The following is a 23862-nucleotide window of genomic DNA, read 5'->3' on the forward strand; positions in this document are numbered from 1 at the left end:
CAGGAAAGCAGATGCAGACACCAAGATCGGTACCAACCAGAGGTGCAGAGACCCCCAAACAGAGACACACAACACAGAGACGAAGGAGGGGAAGGAACATGGAGAGAAAAATACAAATACGAGTGAACTATGGAAAAGACAGGGCCCCAAGAGAGAGGGACAGGAGCAGCCTCAGAAACCATCCCTCCTCCACGGGGGCCTGGGTTCCACAGCCAGCACCCTCCCCACCGGCCTCCTGTACCCAAGTTGTCCGTGACAATCAAGGAGCTCTGAAAGGCCTTGAGAGCATCGCCCACCAGGTGAATGAAGTCCTCCACCACCCGGAGCAGGTGCACAGAGCCAGGGGACACCTGGGGACAGGAGGTATGTAAGGGTCCAAGATGGAGGTGATCCATGGGGGAGGAAACCAGAAGCCTAGCCCCTCACCTGCTGAGCATCATCCCACTTGTCCTTGTTTTCCGCGTCCACCATGAAGCTCACCACCTGGAAGAAACGCTGGGGAGCGAGCAGTGACTGTCAGGAAGCCCCAGCCCCAGGGACCAGAGCGTCGCCATCACAGCCACAATTCCACCCCCAGCAGACGCTGCCATAGGGGCCCAGACTCGTTCAGTCCGGCGCTTCTGCACCCTCGGTCCTCCTTCCCTCCAGCAAGGCAGGGAGGTACCTGCACATCATCAGCGGAGGGCACATAGGTGGCCCTCTTGAAGGTGTCAGTGACGTTCCTCAGAATGTCCACAGAGAAGAGCAGGTCTCCGCTGTAGTAGGTGCGCCGGGCCAGCAGCTCCTGCAGGCTGCGCACCACCTGTGACATGCCCTCACCCGCCAGCATGCGCTGCCCCTTGGCCAGGTGCTCCCGAAGCTGCAGGTGACAGGTGGGCTACTGTCATCGGAGTGTTGGGAGCTGGGACCACCCCTGGCCCATCCCACTCCAGTCCGCCCACTCCTTGCATCTGGAGGAAAGGGAAGGGAGGGGGGGGAGTTGCAGGCCTGGGGGATGGAGGGGGAGGCAGAGATGCTCAAAGGAACTCATGGAGAGACAGAGTTGGAGAAAGAGACCCATAGAGAGAATCTCTAAAGGTGCTTTTAAAAGGCTAAAAGAGAAATAGCTAGTGAAGGAAGGTGCTCAGATGTACATATAAAGATGAAAAGCATGATACAGGAATAGGGTGTCCCCCATCCCAAAAGGGTCAGGTGCACATGCAGTGTAGCTCATTCATGTTCGTTCGTTCTCTCTCTCTCTCTCTCTCTCTCTCTCTCTCTCTCTCTCTCTCTCAAATACAAGTTTCAAGTACACACAGGCCACATTCACTGACAACATTCTTATCCCAAGACAGGCCCTAAGTTGGGCACTGGGGACATAAAAATAAGTTCAGCTCTGTCCCTTGGCCATCCAGGAGCTCCCGGTCTAACAGGACGGCACTCATTACACTTAATGACTGAAGAGCTGTAGGAACAGAGGCAGGCCCAGGGATAAGGGAATACTCTTGAGAGTTAGGCCTTGAGATATGAGTAGGAGTTTGCCAGACAAGGAGAGGCACAGCCTGGCAGAAGTGAGCACAGCATACATATGCCAAGGCACATGGGCATGTGTGAGAATTAAACTCCCTCCGCCCCCTCCCAGCGTCTGGGGTAGATCTCGTGTGGCCCCAGCCCAGCAGGGAACACTCACGGACAGATACAGGTAGCGGTACTCGTGGGAGATGCAGCGGGCAAAGCTGGGCAGGCCCCAGTAGGCCACACCCTGGGCACTGAGGAGACAGCGGCGACTGGCAGACCCTGCAGGGGACAGGACAGAGGGCTGGGTGTGGGAGCTGAGCTCTCACCCACTTCCTCCTGCTCCTCAGGATGATCCAAGAAGCTGGAAACCCAGAAGGGGGCAGCAGGAGTGACAGGGGTGGGGGCCTGCGGGGGAGCCGCCTGGCCCTCACCTGAGGCATTGGGGGGGCATTTGTTGTAGATGATCTCGCCAGCAGCCGCCTTCTTCCACGTCATCAGCATCACGTACTCGTCCCTGCACATCTCGTGGAAAGCTGCGGGTACAGTGACGGGGCTCAGCCAGGCCCACGTGCTTGTGCCCCAACCCCCAGGGTCCTGCGAGCAATACCTGGACACCTCTTCTCACTGCAGGGCTTCACCTCCTCCCCGGGGCCCTCGCAGGGATAGCCCTGCGCGCCCGTGGCCTGGCACATGCGGAAGCGACGCTGCCAGCCTGTGTCACACGTCTTGGAGCACAGGCTCCACGAGTTCCACGGTCCCCACTTGCCATCTGTGGCTACAGGAGAGGGGGTGCACTGAGCGGCCTCCGGGGCCCCCCGGGCCAGCATGGCCACCTGCCATCCGTGCAAGCACTCACCAGGACACTCAAGGTTGCCGCACTCGCGGGTGTCCGTGAGGGCACCCGGACACGTGGCCCAGGCCGGACCCGCCACACTGCACTTCCGGCTGCGCTGCTGGGTCCCATTGGCACAGGACGTGGAGCAGGGGCTCCAGGGACCCCATTCTAGCCACTGACCTTCCACTGCATGGGGAGACACAAGCAGGGGTGGCCGTTGAGCGAGGGGCGTGGGGACCAGAGCACCGCAGGGAGGTGGCAGGGCCTGCTAAGCGTTGGTACTTGAGTCAGGCCAAACCCACTAGAGAGGGGTGGATGAAGAGGGGGGAGCGGAAGGTGAAAGGGGGCTGGAGGGAGCAGGAGGTGCCTGGGCCGGGTACCGCCTGCTTCTCACCCGCTCCAGGGACACAAGGCACCTCTCCACTCAGCAGGAGGCACACGTTCTCATTTGGCTGGGGAAACGGGTCCCCTTCGGACTGATCTTTCTCTAACTCAGGCCCAGCTTGGTGTCCTTTCACAGCCCAGGAGGCCGTGAGCACCGAAGTGCTATGAACAGCAAGGGTAGCCCAGGGCTTGGGGGAAGGGCACTGGCAAGCAGACCCCCCTTGGATGGGGTCACCATGTGCCAATTCCAACTGGGTTGGGCCAGGTCACCTCCCACGCTGGCAGTCTCCCCATGCTTGGTCATGGGGCCCCCAGAGGCAGGGCATGGGACATGCCTGCCTCCTCTGAGTCTCCCGAACCCGACCCCGACCCCGACCCCAACCCCAACCCCCACCCGGCTGGGCAGCGCCCGCCTGGAAGCCCCTGGGCGCTACTGACCCGGGCAGGCAGCCATACTGCAGAGCTTAGTCTGCAGCTCAGGACCCTCGCAGGCCTTGCCGCCGTGCTGGGGGGGCACGCAGGTCCGCATCCGGCTCCGGGACCCCCGCCCGCAGCTGCGGGAGCACAGGCTCCAGGACCCCCACTCCTCCCACACGCCGTGCACTGTAAGGAAGCACGTGGCTGGGGGCTAGGCTGCACCTTGGCCCCGCCCACTGCCCATCCACCCACCAATCAGGAGCTCCGGCAGTTCTGCGACCACTCCTCATTGGCTCTGTCCTGGGCCCCACCCTTTGGCGGGGGGGGGGGGGGCGGGGAGGTGTGGATGACAACAGTTTACAGTCCCAAGTCACACAGGACACCCAGACAGGAGCCTAGGATCAGCCCAGAAGGGGAGGAGGGGGGTCCTCTCCTGGGAGCACAGGGAAGACCAGGAAAAGACTCAAGATCTACACGTACCCTACCCTACTTTATCCCCCCACCCTCCCCTCCCCCAGACCCAGAGCAAGAAGCCAACACAGCAGGCCTGGAGCAGACGTGCCCTCTGACCCCAAGCGCATGGACACACAAATAGACGTGAACCTCTACACGGACACTGACACAAGAGCTCACTCCAGAACACAGCTTTGCCCCAGCCCTTTGCAAGCTCCTGCCACACCCCTTCCCAGGTATCAAGACCCCTTCCCAGGTAGCCCTGCTTCAATTCCACAGCCAGGAGCTAGCCGGGCCGAGGCACCACTGCACTCCCCTCGGGGCGCGAGGAGCAGGACTGCAGAAGGTGCCCCAGCCCAGGACTCCCCCTCCCAGCAGGCACATGCACACTCAACTCCATGCTGAACCAGGGAAGGCTCCGGGGCGCCCCAGGAGGCTCCCTGGGGAGTGGGGTGGGGAGTCAGAGGCGGGAAGGGATGATCGGGGAAGGTTTCTTTTTCTTTTTTTCTTTTTTTTTAAGGGGCATTTGTCTTAGATCTTGAAGGACGGGCTGAATTTTGATAGTCCAGGTGGGGAGGGTGGGGAATAGGATGAGAATAAGGAAAGACAGGGCAGTGGGAAAGTGCAGGGGTGCTGGTGTGGTCAGCGCACAGGGAACACGAAGGGCAAGGAGGGTAAAGAGATAAGCTGACGACCAGGCCCCAGGCATCTGGGGAGTGATGTGCCCAGAACCCAGCCCACTGGTGTGGGCCTTGGTCTGCTCCATCTGTGTCCCCCGTGCCCTGGGCGGGGCTGGGCACAGCGTGGGGGACAATCAAATTTGCTGAATGAAAGGAAGATGAACCTGCCCAAGTCCCAGGCGGGCCCTCACCCCGCGGGCAGACCGGGCGGGGAGGATGGGCATACCTGGGCAAGTGGCTGAATTGTTGCAGGGCCGGGTCTCCCGCAGAGGCCCGCTGCACAGGGTCCCATAGGGGGAGGACACACAGGAGCGGGTCCGCACCTGCAGACCCTGCCCACACGTCAGGGAACACACGCTCCACGGGGACCACTCTTCAGCCGCAGGGTCACCTACAAGAGAGGGACAGCGTCGGCGGCAGCGGGCACCGTCCAAGCATTCCGTCCCATCGGAATCCTCCGGCCCTGACCCCACGTGACGAGCCCTCCAGGAGGCAACCCAGCCCTGCCCACAGGCCTCACGTGACAGAAAGAGGCGACTGATCTCCAGAACACAGACACGGACGGGCACATGCCAAGCACACATGCCACCAGATGCCACACAGTCGGGCCCCCGCCGTAGAGGGAGGGAGGCGGGCCCGCGTTACCTGTCTGTGCCAGGTATACCCCCGGCTCATCTGCAGACCTTGGCCACTGGGTTTTCACCTTTGGTTCCTCTTCCGGCTCCTCACCTGGAACACGGAGGTGGTGGCAGGGGCTTAGCCAAGGCCAGCTCTGTCCTGCCGGAGGGGCACAGAGAGGGCAGCCTCGCTCGCCCTCAGCCTGAGGGTCTGGAACCAACTGCAGGCGATGCTGAGAGAGCATCAAGTCCTGCCCCCTGCCCCACCACCACCATTTTACAGATAAGGAAACTGAGGCTCAGGAGGCCACACAGGACTCGCCCATAACCTCACACCTTCCTTTTCCTCCTCTTGCCTCAGGCAGACCGGGGAGCATCGAGGGGAGTGGCCACTCCTTAATGAGCTCTGGGAGACTTCCATGCCCAGCGCTATCCGCACCCATCTCTTTAATCCTCCCCAGGGAAGTAGGGACCCCCTCTCTGCTTAGAGATGAGGAAACTGAGGACCAGAGAGGAGAGGTGACTTGTCAAGACCACACAACTTGGTGAGCCTGAAACCCAAGCTCTTTCCCCTCACACGGCTGACTCCAAGGGCTGACAAACACCCAGCCAGGCAGCTGTGACCACCCCCAAGCCTGCCTCGGGGTCACGGTTCACCCCAAGCCAGGGCTGGGTCTTGGGCCTGGATTTGGCTCCCCACGCAGCACTGGACTGACCTGAAGGCCCAGGTCAGAAGGCAGTTCCCCTGAGACTCAAGGGCTGAGGGCAGGTGCCCACATCCAGGAGACCCTCCTTCCCACTGCCCCTCCGGCCAGGAGAGCAGCAGGCCCTCCAGAGGCAATGCTGCCTCGGCCCCGGCCTCACAGGGCTCTAGGCCTGGAGCTCCACCAGCGCTGGAGGAGGGGCTGGGGGCTCCGTGCTCCAGAGCTGGCTCCTCCTGCTCAGACAGCAGCTCTTCCAGGCCCTGCCCACAGGCTGGGTGGCAGGATGGGCAGACGTGAGTGCAAAGGGGGAAGACCCAGCTCATGGAGAGGCTGCTGGGCAAGTGGAACTGGAACAGCATCTGGGGACAGGGCTCAGCCACGCTGCCCGCAGACCAGAAGGCACTCCTCTCCCCAACCCCAGGCCCCCTCCTGTTTCTAAAAGCCTCGTCAGCACACAACAGGCGCTGTGTTTAAGGGAACCCGAGAGGGCTGTGCTCTTCCCGGCCCCTGGTACCCAGTCCAGGCTCTGCATCAGAGAGAAGCTCTTCCCGGCCGGGCGTGAAGAGTGGCCACCCGGAGGAAACTGCTGTCCAGGGGGCCTTCAGTGGCCACTCGGCCCAGCTTCCAGTCTCATCAGCGCCAGGCCCTCCGCTCCACGGCAGCTGCCAGTCCTCAAACCTGCTCTGCATCGTCCCCCGAACTTCACCCTCTCTGCCTCCGGACCCACAAACATCTTCGGAGTCAGGCAGGCCTGGATCCCGACTGGGGTGTGGACACTGCCCAGCTGTGTGACCTTGGGCACGTGCCGCTGCCTCTCTGACCTCATTTTCACACAATATGACACAATATTCGAATACTCCCTCACAGCAGGCCCCGAAGCCCTCGGCACACTGCTTGGCACATGGCGAATGCTCAGGAGGCAGGAACTGTCTGGTTTATTTTTATCATCTCCCCCTCTTCTTCACCCACACATGCCACCCTTCAGTCCCTGGGCCTCCTCCCTTTGAACAGTATCTGAGGGGCCTCCTGGCCTCCCTTTGGGCCCTACCTCCATCGGGACCACTGAGAAGGTGTTGGTGCCACGCCTGCCAGCTTCTGAATCTGCTCAGCCAGCCCTCCCACCACACCCGCTCAGCCAGTCCCCCACCCCGGAGCCGTGTGACAAGCCGCCTTCTCCACACCCACCCCCGGGCTGCTGAAGAGACCCACAGCTGTGCCAACTGGCACCAGGACAGATCCAGGCTGCACATCCGCTGGGCACCCAGGCTTCTCAGCAGCCCTTCTCGGCTCCCTGCCTTCCCCATTCCCCACCTCGCTGGCTGTCTCAGACCTTGACCTCTCTCCTCAAGCCCATGTCCACCCACTCCCTCGGTGACAAGCGCGTTACAGACAAAGCAGATGCTATAATACAGGAGAACCCCCTCACACCCACGTCCTGCCCCACCCCGCCACCCCCCAACTTTCCTGCAGCTCTTCTCCTCACAAAGGCCAGCCCCTCGGCTGGTCCCGCCTCCCACTCCTCCACTCTTCCCAGGAGGGCTCCATCCATTTCCCCTCTCCCCTCAGCATTCCGTCAGCATTTTCTCCTCAGCGCAGCCCAGGAATGTGCCCAGGCCTCCTCCATTCTGCGGGGAGACCTCCTTTGGCCCTCCATCCTCCTCCGGCCACGGCCCTCCTCCTCCTCTCCGCCATCAAGGAGTGGGTCACAGCTGGCACTCCAGTTTCTCACCTGCCACTCACGTCCTGGCTCAAATGTCACCTCGCCTGCTAATCCACTGCAGTCTGGCTTCTGACCGCATCTTCCTGCTGAAACCATTCTTGACAAAGTCACCCACGCCTCCTTGCTGCTAAATCCTATGGACACGTCGCAGGCCTCGTCTCACTTGACCCCTGGGCAGCATTTGTCCCCATTGATTCTTCCTGCCTCGAAACACTCCCTCCCCTGACCCTCCTGCTCTCCTCCTGCCTCTCTGGCTCCTCGGGCCCAGTCTGCCTACTGGTCCATCTTCCTGCTGCTTCAGGCATCCACACTGTCCTGTTTTCACTGCACACTCTGCGTCCCTGCTCCAGGCTTCATTAACCCCTCTGAATGGCTGCTGCCAAGCCATTATCCCAGACAGCTCCTCTCCCCCCTCCCCTTCACTCCTGTCTAGTCTGCTGCCTCCTGAACAGGTCTCCCGACAGTGGGGGGGAGGGCTCACACTCAGCATGTTCAAAACAGGATCATCATCTCCTCTCAAACCTCCACTGCTTGTTCCCGACCTTCTTTGCCTGGAAAACTCCTACTTGACCTTCAAAACCCACCTCAAATGATCCCTCATCTGTGAAGTCTTCTTTGTCCCCCATTTCCCAGGCAGAATGGGCGGCCCCCTCTTCGGTGTGCCCTCTCCTCCCAGATGATTCCATCTTCTGACTGTCTGAACTTCCTCCCACCCCCGAGCCGTTTGAAGGAAAGCTGTGTGTGAGCCATCTCCCTGGCCGCAGTGAACACCCGCACAGAATCCGGTCCAGGGAAATATCAATAAACACGCTGCTCCTAAGCTCCCTCCCCCCACCTCATGGCAGGGTCACTGGAAACAGTTATTTATATCAGCTTTGCCCAGCAGCCATCCACCTATTTATTAATGAACCTGACACCCATTTATGAATAAGCATTCTAGAGAAGCCTTCAATCTGTTGCAAACTGAGCCAAGAATCCCCTTATCCAGCTTCTGTTTTGGTGTCTTGACCATCATTGTGACAAAAACTCCCCACCAGCCTGGCACCCGGGAAGACCATCAAGCAGGAAAAAGTGACAGAGCAGCCTGACCGGCTTGTCCTGGACTCACTGCTTCCCGTGGTCTCCAGTCCTCTGCTCGGCACTCGCCAGCCGTGTGCAGGCCAGCCCCGCAAGAGAACCAGACATGATGGTGGTGTTCGCTAGAACCCACCCCAATTGGAAATCAGAACATGTCCCAGGTCCAGCTTGAGTCCCTCTCCTAGCCTCCTGGGCTGGCCAGAGAGGGGAAGGAACTCCAAGGCCACACAGCAGGGGCCCACACCGACTGCCCTCCCTCCACCCCCATCCCACCCTCCTCGGAGGAGTGGCCAGCTATTTATTTCCCCCACATGTGAGAGCCAGTTAAGGGGGAAGAAGACAGATAGGGCGAGAGGTGTCACCTACCGAAACAAACGTTTATTCAGCATCTACCACGTGCAGGCCCCGGCCAGCCTGGCTCTGGGCCCAGAACAGGGGGAGTCTGCGCGGAAGCTGAGCCAAGAAGACAAGGAGGGGCCTAGGAAGGAGTGCGAGCACCCCTAAAACTCCCACGTGTCCCACCCAGTGAGCTTGAGGCCTTACTGGACCAGGGACTCCGATGCTCACAGACCCGCCATCTATCAGTGTTCCCACCTGGCTGCCTAACGTGGGCACAGACAGACCTGCTGCCTGGGACAGGCTTCCGGATCAACTCCTGACCGGTTCTGCTTTGTTCTGAAGAAGGTATAACCCTTACGACACAACTGCTGCGTGCCAGTCGCCGTGCCCTCTTCATCAGCTCATTTCCTCCTCGTTAGGACGGCTTCTCCCATTCCCTAGTAAGGAACGAGCCTCCAAAGCCTCTCACTGGAGAGAGGCTGATGGGGATTCGAACCCAGGCCTGACTTTAGAGGCCGCGCTCTTTCCACTGAACTGCGCTGGCTCTGACAAAATGCAACTCCACTTGGACCTCCTCCGAGACACCTTTCCTAATTCCCAGGGGACCCCAAGTCACTCCCTCGCCCCACCAAGTCTGAGGGGCAAGTCTCAGACTTGCCTCTATGATCCTGTTTCTCACCACTCTCTAACTGTTCCTCTGCACATCTACCCCCTCCCCCACCCCCCAAGGTGAGCCTGATTCTCCTCTGCAGGCTCCAAAGTGATTGTCTAGGACAGTGGTCGGCAAACTCATTAGTCAACAGAGCCAAATATCAACAGTACAACGATTGAAATTTCTTTTGAGAGCCAAATTTTTTAACTTAAACTTCTTCTAACGCCACTTCTTCAAAATAGACTCGCCCAGGCCGTGGTATTTTGTGGAAGAGCCACACTCAAGGGGCCAAAGAGCCGCATGTGGCTTGCGAGCTACAGTTTGCCAACCACTGGTCTAGGAATCTGGCTCCAGACACACTCCCCTGCTGAGGAACCTTCAGTGGCTCCCAGGGCTACAGCCACTGGGTCAACCTCTGAGCCTGGCATGTTCTGGCCCCTCCTGGCCTGCCCAGTCCTGTTCTCCCCTCCCCATGAGGCAGCCAAACACACTGGCAGGCCATGTGGAGAGTGGGAAGAACATAGATGTAGGAGCAAGGCAAATGTAGGTCTGATTCCCAACTCTGCCACAGTCTTGCTGTGTGCCCTTGGGCAAGTCGCCTCACCTCTCTGAGCTTAAAAATCTTCAACTGAAAATAAAGATGACACTTTCTATCACAGGTGCATTGTGAGAATAAAAGGAAACAAGAGATAGGGCTCACGTAGAGTATAACAACCTCTCATGAAAAGGAGCTGCCACCCCCTCTTGTTTTCCCTTGTATATACAAATGCTCCCCTCCCTTCTCCCACGTCAGTCTGCCAACATTTTCTACATGTCAGTGCCACCTCCTCCAGGAAGCCTTCCCAGGCTGACCACACAGGGGTTTGGGTATGCTGGTCCCTTCTCTGTGACTTGGACCCCAGGCTGCCTCCTGCTGCAGCTGAGTATCCGGGACGTATCCCTCTCGTGAGCCCTGAGGGAGGGTCTCAATCTCCCTTGCCCATCTTATACAGGGGACCTAGCTCTGAGCAGCCAGACACAAGACAGGCACTCGGCAAACATGGGCCAGATATCTCTGAGGGCTCCTCCACCCATCCCTCCAGGAGCCATTCTGGTCTCGCCTCTGGCACTGGCAGGCAGGGTGGGCACAAGCTCTCTGCCGTTTGAGCAGGACTGCAGACTCTGTCCCCCAAAGTCCACACAGTCCAGCCTCCTCAGCTTCTTTTGTCAGGAACTTGTTAAAAATAACCACGGTAATAATCACTTCCACAGAGAGAGCGGTGCGATTTACAAAGCCGTCGCCAGGCGCTCGGCATCCTCCCTGAGGCTGACCCCGCAGCCCTGAGGAGGCACCAACTGACCTGCGTGACAGGCGGCTCCCCAGCCCCAGCAGTGCTTCTTGTACCCCACAGTGCGTCAGAATCCCAGGGGTGCAGGGCAGAGGGAGGTGGCTTCTGAAACCTCTAGGCTCTCCCTCCACCGTTCAGGCTGGGTGTCCCTCTGAGACCAGAAACCCGGCCACAGTGCCAACCCCCCTCCAATGACTTCCTCCCCGTCCAGCCTCCCAGCAGAGAGAGCTGGGTCCCTGCCACCAGCCCCACGTGGCCAGCAGCTCCTCGAGAGCAGAGACCACATCTGACTCACGCTGCCTCCCTCATGACACCCAACTCCTCGCTGCCTTACTTAAAGCCCTCGGCCAACAGGGGGAGGTCCCAGGGTTTGCAGATGGCAGTCAGAGCCCTGGCCCCATTTCCCACCACTGTGGGGGAGGTAGTACTGTCCAGTAACATCAGCCTGTGCATCTCCCCATACCTGGCACGCCCACACCTCCACACCCTCGCACAGGCTGTTTCCTCTACCTCGAAAGCCCTTTCTCCTACAGGGTTTCACAAAGCATGAACAGGAAATGACTCGGGGTGGCTCACAAAAGTGCCATGAAGTAGCGCCGGATCATGGACAGAGGAATGTGTCCCCTTTCCAGGTCTCTTTTAATTGGGGTGACTTTTGCCAATCTGCCTGGGATAGTCCAGGTTGCACCCGTTGCCCGGAAGTAATTAACAGCACCTCTTCCCCCTCTATAACCTCCACACGGTCCCGGTTTAGATGATGAATTATGTGGTCACCTTACTTTTAATCCTTCCTAGTGCATGAAAGACGAAGATTTGAACACCTCCCCCGCACATGCTCATTTCTCTAATAAACTGAGAGGAGGGACAAGCATTTCGCTAGAATTCGATAACGTCGTTTTGTTCACACGGTGGTTGTTTTTGGGTATCTTCTATTTCAAAGAAGTGATGCACTTTTTCCATTTATGATATGAAATTTCTTTTTAATAAAAAGAATTCTAAAAGCCTGTCAATTTAAGGGAAAATGTCACAAGCTAGCGAATTCCTACTCACTCCTCAAAACCCAACTCAGAATCACCTTCTTTAAACTGCCTTCTCATCCCTTTGTGGTTTAGTCCCTTACTCTCCCTCCCCCTGGACATCAGCACATGTACATCATACCTGACACTAAATGATGACAACAGTCAACTATTCAGTAAGGACGAACCATGTGCCAGGCACTGTGCTAAGCACTTACCCACATTCTCTTGCTTAATCCTGTTATTCCGTGGAACCGCTCTACCACCCCCCTTTTACGGGGGTGAAGAAACTTGCCCGCGGTCACACAGCTAATCAGTGGTGGGGTCAGGAACTGAAGCTGGGCTGGGCAACTTCAGCCAGTGGCCTTGACCACACAGTACCCTAGTGGTCACTCTCCCCTACCAAAGGGCAGAAGGGGTGTCTGGTCTACCTTGGATCTCATTCAGTCTGAGGCAGCCCACGGCCTGGCACCAACTGCATTCTGATAAAGACATGAAGACGTGTGTGATGGATGGGCTGGGGCTCGGCCCCTGCTGAGATGTGCGGGGCCGGTGTGGGGGGGGGAGTCTGTGCCCCACTCTGCATCCCGCGACAGAGCACACACAGCTCCAGCAGCACCGGTCGGGGCTGGAAGGGTCTTCCAGGAAACGCACTGCATGTGCGAGGTCTCCTCCACCCCACCCAGAGAGAGGCTCTGCCTCCCCCAGGTCTGAGCCCAAAACAGGCAGGTCGGGCCCCACTTCCTGCCACCCGACCAGGCTGGCCAAGAGGAGGGCCTGAGTGTTGAGAGGAGAAAGGCCAATCCAGGACTGGGCAAGCCAGGTCAGAGGAGACGGGGCTTGAGCTGTGCTTAGAAGGGTTCGGAAGTTCGGGATAAACAAGGGCAGAGGGCATTCCAGGTGAGGGACACAGCCCGAGAAAAGGTAGGGAGGCCAGAAAGCAGGGCGTTCAGGGGCCAGTGAGGAGCCCTGGTTGAAGGAGTAGGAGGGAATCAGAGGGCAGGCTGAAAAGCAGGTGGCAGCTGAGTCCGGGGTGGGGCTAGAAGGCCAGGCTGAGGAGTTTGGGCCACTAAGGACAGTCACTGGGGGCTGGATCAGGGAAGTAACACACAGCAGCAGTGGCAGAAAGGGGATTTGAGCCCGATCTCGCCTCCCTGGCAGGATGCTCAGGAGACCCCATACCCACCCTGTAGCCATGACTTAGGAATGGAACCCAGACCATGGGGAGACAAGGGCGGGACAGGGCCCCTGCGGGGAGGCAGGGAGTGTGGCAGAGGAGGGAGAGGGGTGCTAAGAGTGAAAGACATTCTCTTTCAGGTGTCACTTTGCACAGCTATCCATTGGCTGATGCCTCCTCAGGACAGGAGGGTCGGTGGGCAGGAACTGCAGGTTGGTGGCCGGCCCCCCCGGAGCTGGACTCTGCAGCTGGCACCACCTCTAAAACCCACCTTCCTGCCCCGGCTCCTACCAGCCTCCATTCCAATCCTCTCCCAAGCTCCTTCCTGCCTGCCTTCCCTTTCTTCCTTTCCCCCCACTTAACAGATTGCAGCAGCAAGATGGCACAAATTTATGGCTCAACTCACCAAAAATAACAAGAGATCTATCAAAGGCAGTTTGCGTGAAATTAACAGGCGCCTGTACCCTCTTGTCAAACGCACTCAGCTCTGAGGCGAGCCCTGGCACTCCGCTCCGCCACTGCCTACCAGTTCCAGGCCTCACCGCTCTTCCAGGACCCACAGCCCCACCCCACCTGGCCTTGCCATTGACCCTACTCGGGGTGTGCCAGAGGAGGGGAGCACAGCTCTCGGCCCCAGTCCCTGGCAAAGGGGCCCGGAGGAGGGTCCTGGCTGCACCACCATCCCCACCAATCTTGTTCTCAATCTGGCAGCTCTGTGTGCCAGCCGGTCCTCCTACAGTTGGTACATGTGTCCCGCTGGCCAGTGGGGAGGAGGTGAAGAGGAGCGTGGAGATGAGGCCACGGGCTTGGCATAGGTTGTGCTGCCACCAGGCACAGAGTGCCCTGGGCCCTGATGACATCACTGGCCCTCAGACACTCCCTGCCACGTGGACTAAACTGAGTCTTGCCCCAGAGTGGCAAGAGGGAGGAGCTGGCAGAGAGGAAGAGTCTCTTGTTTACCAGGGGAGAGAAAGAGGCTGTGCCGGCCCAGCTGTGAGCCCCAGCATGCTGTGTGAGCCCACTTAGGGTGGCTGATGCCCATCACTCCCTGCAACTCCCCGCAGGGCCTTCCCGCAGGCGAGCCCACGGAGCAGCCTGGAAGCATGCCAAGCAGGACAAGGGGCATAAACAGAGTCAGGCTTGGGAACAGCTGGGAGCCCAGGGCTCCCTGCTCAGCAAGGATACCAGGCCTCGCGTCCAAGGATAATCAGCATCCAACCTCCACCCATCCTCCGTCCCAGAGGCTGCGGCAGAGGCTGGGATGATGGTGCCCTTCCTATAACCAGTCCCCCCTGATCCCCAAAGACACCCTCGCTACCAACCAACCCCTGCTTCCGGCTCCAACCAAGCCCAGCTGGCTGCTCCTGGCTCCGTGCTTCACATGGCAGCCTGCCCAGATGGTGCCTGCCCAGGAGGGCAGCGCCGTGCTCCCTCCACTACAGACCACTGGGCCGATGGGCCACAGGGAAAGCCAGACAAAAGAACTCACCCTCTGCTGAGCAGGGGGGCGGCCCCCACAGAGTGACAGGCAGCGGCGGCCAGGCAGGGAGAGCCATAAACCTCCTGATATATGCCTGGCACTCTCCACAGATGTTCGACAAAGAGGGGAAATTCAATTTCTTCCTGCAGGCACTAAATCCCAGGCCGGCCTCCGGGGCCTGCAACCTGCCCACGGCCTAGCTGTCACTGGGACAGCTTCATTGACCACCGTTCAGAGGCCAAGCTGGCCTAGGACAGAGGCCAGAGCAAGGCCATGGGGCACTTGCCAAAGTTGGGCACGATGCCAGATGTCTCATGGGGGAGGCTGAGAAGCCCCTCCCCAAAAGGATTGTCGTGATAAACACACCCTCTTATTAATTCAGGGAGATCTCCCCATTTCACGGACAAGAAATTGGTGCCAAAAAGGGGGGGTCCACTCCAGGTAACAGTCAAAGGCGGTGCCCAACTCCATGCCTCTGGCCTCCAAAGCGGGGATGGGGACAGAGCCTACTCCTCCAATACTCCTAGCAGCCCTCCCGCGAGCCCCACTGCTTCCCTGTGGTCCTCTCTGTCTGATCCAGATGCCCCTTCTGACTTACATCCCTGAGTGACATCCTCATGATAGTCGGGCAACACCTATGATCCCAAATGGGGAAACTGAGGCCCAGAGAGGGGAGGGAACTTCCATTAGTACCAGAGCTAAGAATCAGATCCCAGATCTGCCTCCCTCCCACCCAACTCCCTGCCAGGCCCCTGGCCAGGCCCCGGCCCAGCACTGGTCAGTAGGCACGCAGGGTCCAGCTGAGGAGTTTGGAGCCTTGAAGCAGCGGGAGGAAGGATTGGCAGAGGGGAGCTGGAGTGGGAGCAGGAGCAGGCAGGACTCAAGGGCTCGGAGGGCTTTTGCCCAGTCAGCAGGAAGCTCTAGCAGCTGGAGGCCTCAGTCCCAGAAGACCTGGGCCCAGAGCAGGGAGACAGTGGATGCTGGGAGCTGAGCCAGCCCAGCCCTCCAAGGCGGCCTAGAAGCTCGGGCCTCTCCACCCAGGCACATTCTTCTGCAGCTCCCTCTGCCCCGACCCTGGGGCCACCGCCAACTATCAGTGACCCATGTGGGCAGGAACACAGCCCGGCTCCCTGCGGCTCCAGCCTCCAGGCACACTGGTCAACTTGCCATGCCAGGGCCTTCCACAGCCACGCCCAGCTTTGGGCCTTTGCACACGCTGCTCACTCGGCCTGAAATGCCCTCACCACGCCTTCCTTTGGCTTGGCTCGCTTCCACCTGACCTTCAGATCGCTGCTCCTTTTCACTTCTTCCAGGAAGCCTTCCCTGACTGCCCATTTAGGCAGTCCCCTCCCTGGGTTTATCATAACCACTGTCTGATCGGTGACCCCCCTCATCCACCCAGACTGCAAACTCTTCAACGGGGAGGTGTAACCCTAACCCATTTTGATGACCCCAACATCTAGACAAGGCTGGGCACAGAGGGGACATGGGTGAACAGCTATATGGATCTGCCGGGATGGGCACCAGCAGGCGGCACCATCAGTCCCCTGGACACAGGCACCCCACCCAGGCCCTGCTCAGACTCACCATATCTCATCTCGGTGGTGAACAGGTCATTGCTGCTCCCCGAGTGCAAATCGGTCTCAGCAGATGGGGGTGGGCCCCCGGGCACCAGGGCATTGGACAGGGTGTGGGTAGCAGGGGGACCTAGAGGGGTGGTGGTGGCAGGGCTGGCCCCAGCCTCCCCAGGGCAACTGCAGCCCGGCTGGGCAAAGCCACAGGCCCTGCCCGCAGCGCGGCCACACTCCTCACTCCAGCGGCAGAGCACGCCGCAGGTGAACTGGCTGGAGTTGTTGTTGTTGATGAGCAAGACCTCGACGAAGCGGAAGGCCAGGGCTGTCGGTGCCAGAAGGCGCCGGGCCTCCGAGGGCTCAGCCGACAGGCACAGCTGCACGAAGTTCTTGTCGAAGTGCAGGAAGGTGAAGGGGCCTGAGCCACCGCACAGCTCCAACCCGGCTGCTTCCTCCTCCTCCGGCCGCCCCACTTCCGACGCCACCTGGGCCACCGCCTCCTCCGCGCGAGGCCGCAGGCAGGTAAAGTTGACCAGGTAGTGGTCCAGGGGCAGCAGGCGGGGTGCGAAGTGGGTGCACACCTCCTCCTGGCGGTTGAAGCGCAGGTAGAGGGAGTACTTGGTGGGGTCGGGGTTCTCCAGCGTCCAGGAGCAGCCCGAGGCGATGGTCGGGAAGAGGTCCTGCAGTGAGAAGGCCCCGTAGAGCACGCCGGAGGCCAGGGCGGAGCAGGCACTGGGGTCGGGGTCGAAGGCGGCGGCCAGGCGCAGGGACAGAATCACAGATAGTAAGAGGGGACAGGCTGGGGTCATCCTATGTCCCTTGCCCTGTGGAGAGAGACCGTGTCAGTGGCTCGAGGCACAGCCAACATGAGCTCTGAGTCTCCTGTGGCTGAGCTGCAGGTGGTGGGCCTCGTGGTTAAGACCACCTGTATGATCTCAGACAAGGGACTTGGCCTCTCTGAGCCTCCCTTTCTTACCTATAGAACGAAGACAGGGGAGAGTGCCTGGAATCTCGCGCGCACTTAAACATTCGTTGCCATTGTTACTGTTATCCTATGGTCCTCGGTCAGTCCCATCAACCACAAGCATCTCAGCTTGACAGTAGGATCCAGCCCCACCCCCACCACCCAACTTGTATTCTCCAGAACTGTTGCTCCCAGTCACAGTGTGTCATGCGTAATCCAGCAGTAATTGTCAAAGTAGCAATGTTGGATGATTTGCTTTTTTATAAATCAAAGCGATTCAAGGTTATTCCTGGAACAAGGTCATTCTCACTCCCTTGCTTTACTGAGTGGGAGGAAAAAAAGGGGGGGGGGGGGTGGCGTGACCACCAGTGTGCCAGAGACTGTGTACAACCCGAGCCATGCCCCTGGGAGGACATCACACGTATGCACATCAGCAGTATTGCTGCTGTGGATTTCCTGGTGGAAACGAGGAGTGGCATCTGCAAAATGGGTGCAATAATTCCCCACAAACCCATCTTCCCCTCCCGTCTTGGGTTATCCTCCGACGCCTGGCTCAGGGCCTACCCCCGGTGAGGCCACCATGCCATCTCCCTGCTCTTAGCTCCCACAGCCCTGGCCTGAAAGTCCACACCACCCAATCATGACCTCTGTCCCTTGCTATTTCCCCAAGGCTGGCTCAAATCACATGAGTCTTCAGGGTCCTAAGAATGGAAACCAGAGTTCATTGATTTCCACATTCACCGCCCCCCCCCCCAAATGCTGCCCTAAGCTGAGCTCCCAGCAAGTGTGAATATCCTCTAGGTGTGGGAGGGCAACAGGACCCACGTCCAACCCTGACAGACACACCAGGCAGTCAGGCCAGAGTGGACAAGAGCTGGTGACGGGACCCCTGCCGGAGCCCCGCTCACTAGCCAGGACACAGTCACTGCCCACAGCCTGCTCAGGCCCACTTCCAGCCCTGCCCCCAAATCGATCCACACTGCCTCCTCCTCCGTGTCCACAGCATAGCTCACAGCACTGGATGGGCCCCTGGAGCCTGCTTGTTCCACATTAGAGGAAAAAAGATGAGGCTCTGAGAGGGGAGGCAGCCTGCTCAAGATCACACAAGAGTGGCCAAGCTGGAACTGGAGTTCAGGACCTGCGGCCCCAGCGTGGGTTTCTCTCTCATCCACCAATAGCCTCTTGCCCAGTCCCCTTCCTTGCTCAGGCTTCAGGCCTGATGGACAAGCCGTTATCTCTGGGAACTGAATCACAAACAGGAATATTCACAGGTATGGCTAGATTTCCCTGAGACAAAGCTGCTCCCCAGGGAGAGATTTCCCCTCAGCTGTTCAGGAGTCTAAATCGTGGCTGGAGTTTGGGGGATTGGGCAGGAATTAGAACCTCAGAATTCCCATCCCTGTATAGATGGGAGCTCCTCGCTGCGCCAGATCCCACATGCTACAATTCTGAGCCAGGCCCAAGCCCTAGTCACAAATGAGAGGGGTGGGGGCAGGCAAGCACTAGGCAGCCCCATTTACTGGGGAGGAGCTACCCCACCCTCCTCCAGAGACCCTCCTGGAGTTTTTCAGCAGAAGTCAGACAAGGCTATGTCCCCACTGTCCCCCGCCCCAGAACAAGGAACCAGACTCTTGGTCTTCCCCACCCTGCGTCATCCCTGTCCCAAACTGTTCAGCCCGCCCAGCCTGCTGCAGCACCAGCAAAGCCAGCAGCTGATAATGATTGACATCCAATCCCCCCCGCTGCCCCCAATTATTTTTAAGCAGGCTGCAAAATTCAGGCCATAGCTGGGGCTCAGCAGAGGGGAGGTGGGAGCTCATTATAATTGGCCTCGCCTCCCCCACTTAGAGCAGGCGGGAAATCTCCCCACACAGACACCACCAACACACATGAGCTTGAACATCCCTGGACCCGACAGGCATACACACAAAAGCATGGATGCATATTTAGACAGGTGATCACAGGTGTTCTGCGTGTACAACGATCCATATGCACATAGATGAGTGTAGACCACTGATGTGGGAACTCACACGCACACAGGACTGTGCACATTCACATGTAGGAGGGTATAAAGAGCCAAACGTTTGTTCACAGAGGCAGAGAGGCAATGTACTCTCCAGTGTGAACACACACAGGTATTGGGATCTCTGAGGCTCAGGATATGACAGCTAAGTGTCAGGCAGGAGCTGACCTGCTGCTCCTTCCTGTCCCTGGAAGCCTCTTGGGTCCCCGCTGCTACCTACTCCTTAGTCCCAGCTCCCCCACCTCCGGGGCCTCCACTGCGCCCTATGCCATAGTCCAGACCCACCAAGAAGCACTAGGTCCACATCCTTCAGAGCCACAGTGTAGCTTCTCCAGGACTGAGGCACCTCTTAACCCGCCCAAACCCCTCCTCTGCGCAGTCTCCTTCAGACACCCCTTCACACCAATTCCAGAATTTCACCCTGCGTATGTATGAGCCTCACTGTTCCTGCTGCGGCATATGACTTTTTAGGGGCCCCTCTTTATATCCCTCTCCACACACAAAATAATGCAAGGAGCCCAATTCCAGGCGAGGTCAGAGAGAGCCCCCCTGGGCGGGGACCTAGCCTCACAGGCGCCTAAGTCGTTATTAGCCATGATTGGCCTCCCTGAGCACGGATCCCTGCCCTCCGGGTTGCATGCACCTTCTCCGTCAGCCTCACAGAGGCCAGCACAGGGAGAGGGCTCACAAGTTCCCTCCCGCTCCTGCCCTCCTTCTCAGAACCTCACAAACTCTCCCCTCTTTCCTGCTGAGGTCAACTGCTGCCTCTGGGAAGGTTCTTTGGGTTGAACCACAATTTGCCACCTGTAAGCCCACAACCCTCCATGCACAAGAACTAACTAAACAGGAAAGGCAATGAGGTCAGCTCTGAGGAAGCACTTCCTGGGTCTGGAAGTTAATGGAGAGAATAATCAAAAGGCCTCCTCCCTCAGGACCTCAATGGGCTGAGATGGGTGAGTGGCTGGAGGGAGTATCTTAGTCTCAGGGACCCCCACCCCACCCCCACCCTCCTCAGGCTAACTTCACCGTCTGTCTGCCGCCTCCCAGCAAACCTAGGAATCCCATCCTCTGCCCAAGCACACTCAGGCCCGCTGGCTCCCAGACCCCACAGGCCTGCCCAGCCTCGGGCTTCCCTTCTGCACCAAAGAGGGAGTCAGAGGGTTTGGCAGCGGCTGGAAGGACCAAGACAGGACTCGGGGTGGGTGGGCAGCAGAGCGGCGGGGTGGGGCACCTCAAGTCAAGGACTGGGTCTCTAGGGACCCCCAGGATCGACCCTTTTCCGCCCGGCCAGCTAGGAACAGGGGAAGCTGGGTGGCCGGGAACCGGGAGCCCCGGCCGCGATGGGGGGAGGGGCGCGGCGGAGCGCTAGACGGTCGAATTTATCCACCCGGCAGCTCCAATTCGCCCGCCTGTCACTCACCCTCCACCTCCCCGGTGCTCGCTGCGGGCGAACCCAGGCCGACGCGCGGGCAGAGACCCCCGGTCCCGGCCGCTGAGTCCCCTGCCCACGCACCTGCGGGGGCGGGGGGAGGAGGGGAGGGAGACCGGGAGGGGCGGGGTCCTCAAGGGCCCCCTCTCCTTGAGCTCTGGCATCCAGGAGGGGGCACACCCTCCATCCAGCCTCGGGAGCTGGTGGGCAGAACCGGAGGGAGGGGGCGGATCGCCCCCCAGGCAGCCCCTCCCTCCAGACTGGCAGAGAGTCGCTCCACCTCTCGCGCGAGGGTCTCTCTGTCCCGGAGGGGGGCTCCTGGGAGCCTCCAGCACGCCGTAAGGAGGGGGTTGAGGGGCGGCCCCCAGTCCCCCGGGGCGGAGCCGCGTGGGCGGCGGGGGAGGGGGCGGTGACTCAGCCGCCCTCCGCCCGCCTCCCCGGAACTTTGCAGCAGCTGGAGCCGCCGTTGCTACAGGAACCGAAAGCTTTTGTTCCCCAATGTCAGGGCTGCCAGGGCAAGAGGGAGGCTGCCACTCCCAGGTGGGACCCAGGCCTGGCCACACCGCCTGCAGGACTTCCAGCCAAACAGAACATCAGAGCCCTTCACTCACGCCAAAGCCAGGCTTCTTCCAAGTCTTGGGGCCCTCGGGTCAGGTGGCCCCCTAACTCTGATCTGGAGGGCTACCTGCCCTGGAAAGTTACTGATGGCATCTGACCTGGGGAGTGGGGGGCGGAGACGTCTCTGTGCCCCATGTGCTCCTCTGTGACTGATTTCCCACGTGGGCCCCCCCCCCCTAAAGGCAGCCTATCTTTGGGGACCTTGACTTGGGTTTCTTTGTATTTATCTCACCTGCCAGCCTCTACACCTGAACAAGGACCCCAGCAACCCTGAGCAGAGCTGAGCCCTGCGCGGCCCGGCAGGGCGCTAAAGGATGGATGAGGAAGGGGAACAACAGTCAAGGCTCCCTGGACCCACGTGGGGTGGCTGAGGTGTTTTCTGGCTTCCTTAGCCTGCGGGTTGTAGTGAAGGCACTAGGACCTAGTCTGCATTTCTCCTCTGGGATTAGGAGTGGGGTAGACAGCGCCCTGACCTTGGCCTTGAAGAGAAACAGCCCAGCACACCTATTATCATTGAGCACTATTAGATGCCAGACACTCTATACAAACAATCTAACTTCATTCTCTCGGCAACTACATGAGGCAGTTATCATTGACCCATTTTATAGAAGGCCAACTGAGGCTCAGAAAGGTTGTGTGGCTCGCCTAGGTCACACACCTTTGGAACCCAGGTCCTCTGACCAAAAGCTGAGTTCCTAACTACCTACTCGGCTCCATTACCTGGGGTTGGAAGGGAGGAAAGAGGGCAGAGACTAGTCAGGACCTCACTTTGTTGCCTACCTGGACCTATTCCTTCCTAAAGAGTGTGGGGGAAGTGGGGGAGGGAAGGGGGTGCAGACGAGGGGAAGAGAAAAAGAGAAGGGACGAAGAGGGGGAAATCTCCGTCAATCTTGGTCCAGGGGAGACCTTTCTCATGCTCCCACCACCACCTGGGCATACCCTGTACAGAGTCCACACTGACCCCCACCACTGTGGCAGCGTGGGGGACACTCCCCAGGTGGCTGCTGGTCCAGGGGGCCAGTGGACTCCCCCCCTGCCTACCCCATGCCCAAGCAAGACAGAGTCCACCTACGCGCCCACCTCCCACCTGGTGGGGACCGCCCTCGGGTAGACAGAGGCTCCCTGGGGACAACTGCCCGAGCCCAGACAAGCCCATCTCACATCCAGGGGCCAGTCCTGCTGGTCTGTGCTCAGGGGACTCCTGAATTGCTACTAGGATGAGCCTTCTCCCCACCCCCAAAACCCCCTAAAGTGCACGGTCTGAAGGACCAGAGCAGTTTGGGCTGGGGTAGCACAAGGGAGCACCCAGCCTCGCCCAACCGCCGCTCCACAGGGACTGCCCAGCGCTAATCCCGCAGCCACCGCTGCTGCTCCGGCTGCGGAAATCTGGGGCTGCCGGCTAATGGAAAAGGGGGTGGTGGGTCCAGGGCGGCGGGCAGGGGGCGCCAGAGGACGTCCCGGGGCCCCGGCCGGCAGCTGGCAAGACGGGCTGGCGGGCAGTGTCTCTGGGCCCGGGAGCCCCTCCCCCCGCCAGCGCCAGACCCTTCGCCCGCTCCACACCCGCCGCGGGGAGGACTTCCCTGGGACCCAGCCGACTGCGGGAGTGGCCGCCAACTTCAAAGCCTACAGCCCCCTCCCGCGCCCACCCTGCCAGCCCCCGGGGCTGCGGGAGAGAGCGTTTGGTCCCTGGCTCTATGCCCCGGGGGTGGGAGGAGAGGCATGGAGGGCGGACAGACAGACTCCAGCCAAAGATGGACACGGGAGCCAGGGATGCAGGGCCAGTCGAGATCCTGGCTGGAGAGGAGGGGGGTCTGAGCAGACGTGGGGGACACGGCCCCAAGTCAGGCTGAGGGGGAGGGGACTTGCAGCAGAGATTGGCGAGGGGTGGCGGGACACCGGACAGATGTGGGGGGGCAGGGGCAATCGGACAGAAATAAGAGGGGAAGCATGGTCGGGCACCGATGCGGGGCAGATGGGGACAGGAAGGACTCCGGGCAGAGATGAAATGGAGGAGAGGAGCAGGGTCCGGCATCCAGACGAGGAGGGGGGATTAAAGGGAGTGACATAATCGAGCTGTAGGTTGGACAGGGGGTTCTGATGAAGGTGGGGGCGCACTGCCCGGATCCACGCAGAGATAGGGAGACTGGAGACAGCGATGGGGTAAGGTCTGGGTCAGGATTGGGGGGGGGGGGGGGCGCTTTAGCAAAGATGGGTAAGGGGGAGGGGACAGGAAAGGGACTCAGCAGAGATCAAGGGGACCTCGGCCCCAGGCTCGTAAGTTCTCAAAGAGAGGGGAGTGGTAGGTAGGTGCCGAATGAAGTCAGTTCGGGCAGGGGAGAAATCAGCAGAGATGGGTAGGGGAGCGCCCCGAGTCCGGGCGAGTGCGGAAACTCCGGACCCCGCGGGGAGGGCTCGGGGAGGGCCCGCGTCGGGGTCTGGGGCCGAGCACTCACCTGGGCGCCGTCAGCAGCAGGAGCGGGGGCCGGCGCTGGCGGAGGCGACCCAGGGGCACAAGTTTGCCATCCCTAAGGCGGGGGCCTGGCCGAGCGCGGGGCAGCTCGTAGCAGCCGCGCGGAGGGCCGAGGCTCCCGATCCACGGAGCGGCGGGTGCAGAAAAGGCGCCGCGGAGCAGCGCGGGGCGGGCGGGCGGGCGCCCGGCCAGGCGCGGGCTCCTGCCGCCGCCCCCCACCCCCGGTCCCCGCTCCCCCGCCCGGATCACCGTCCGCGTCTCGCACCGCCTCCTATTTGCGGGCGGCGGCTGCAGCCCCGGACTCTGGAAGCCGGCGCCGCATCCTCCTCGGTCTCCGAGAGCCGCCGCAGCTGTCTCTGCCACCGCCTCCGCCGCCGCTGCCGAACCGGGTTCCTCCGGCTGCTCCGGCCG

General features: G+C 60.1%; 1 protein-coding gene across 1 annotated transcript in view; it reads right to left on the reverse strand.

Annotated features, from left to right (window-relative positions):
- ADGRB2 (adhesion G protein-coupled receptor B2) overlaps positions 1-23471 on the reverse strand; it is a 35699-nt gene extending 12228 nt beyond the window's left edge. Inside the window, exons 1-12 of the mRNA XM_008157026.3 lie at positions 23435-23471; positions 15964-16771; positions 4912-4995; positions 4493-4657; positions 3155-3319; positions 2354-2518; positions 2105-2272; positions 1929-2030; positions 1670-1776; positions 665-859; positions 427-495; positions 242-350 (exon numbers count right to left, since the gene is read on the reverse strand). Coding sequence (XP_008155248.2) covers positions 242-350; positions 427-495; positions 665-859; positions 1670-1776; positions 1929-2030; positions 2105-2272; positions 2354-2518; positions 3155-3319; positions 4493-4657; positions 4912-4995; positions 15964-16756 — 2122 coding nt within the window. The 5' untranslated portion in view covers positions 16757-16771; positions 23435-23471. The remainder of the gene's footprint in view (positions 1-241; positions 351-426; positions 496-664; positions 860-1669; positions 1777-1928; positions 2031-2104; positions 2273-2353; positions 2519-3154; positions 3320-4492; positions 4658-4911; positions 4996-15963; positions 16772-23434) is intronic.
- Positions 23472-23862: the final 391 nt, after the last annotated feature.

The sequence above is a fragment of the Eptesicus fuscus genome, chromosome 9 (assembly GCF_027574615.1).
Source record: "Eptesicus fuscus isolate TK198812 chromosome 9, DD_ASM_mEF_20220401, whole genome shotgun sequence".
NCBI lineage: Eukaryota > Metazoa > Chordata > Mammalia > Chiroptera > Vespertilionidae > Eptesicus > Eptesicus fuscus.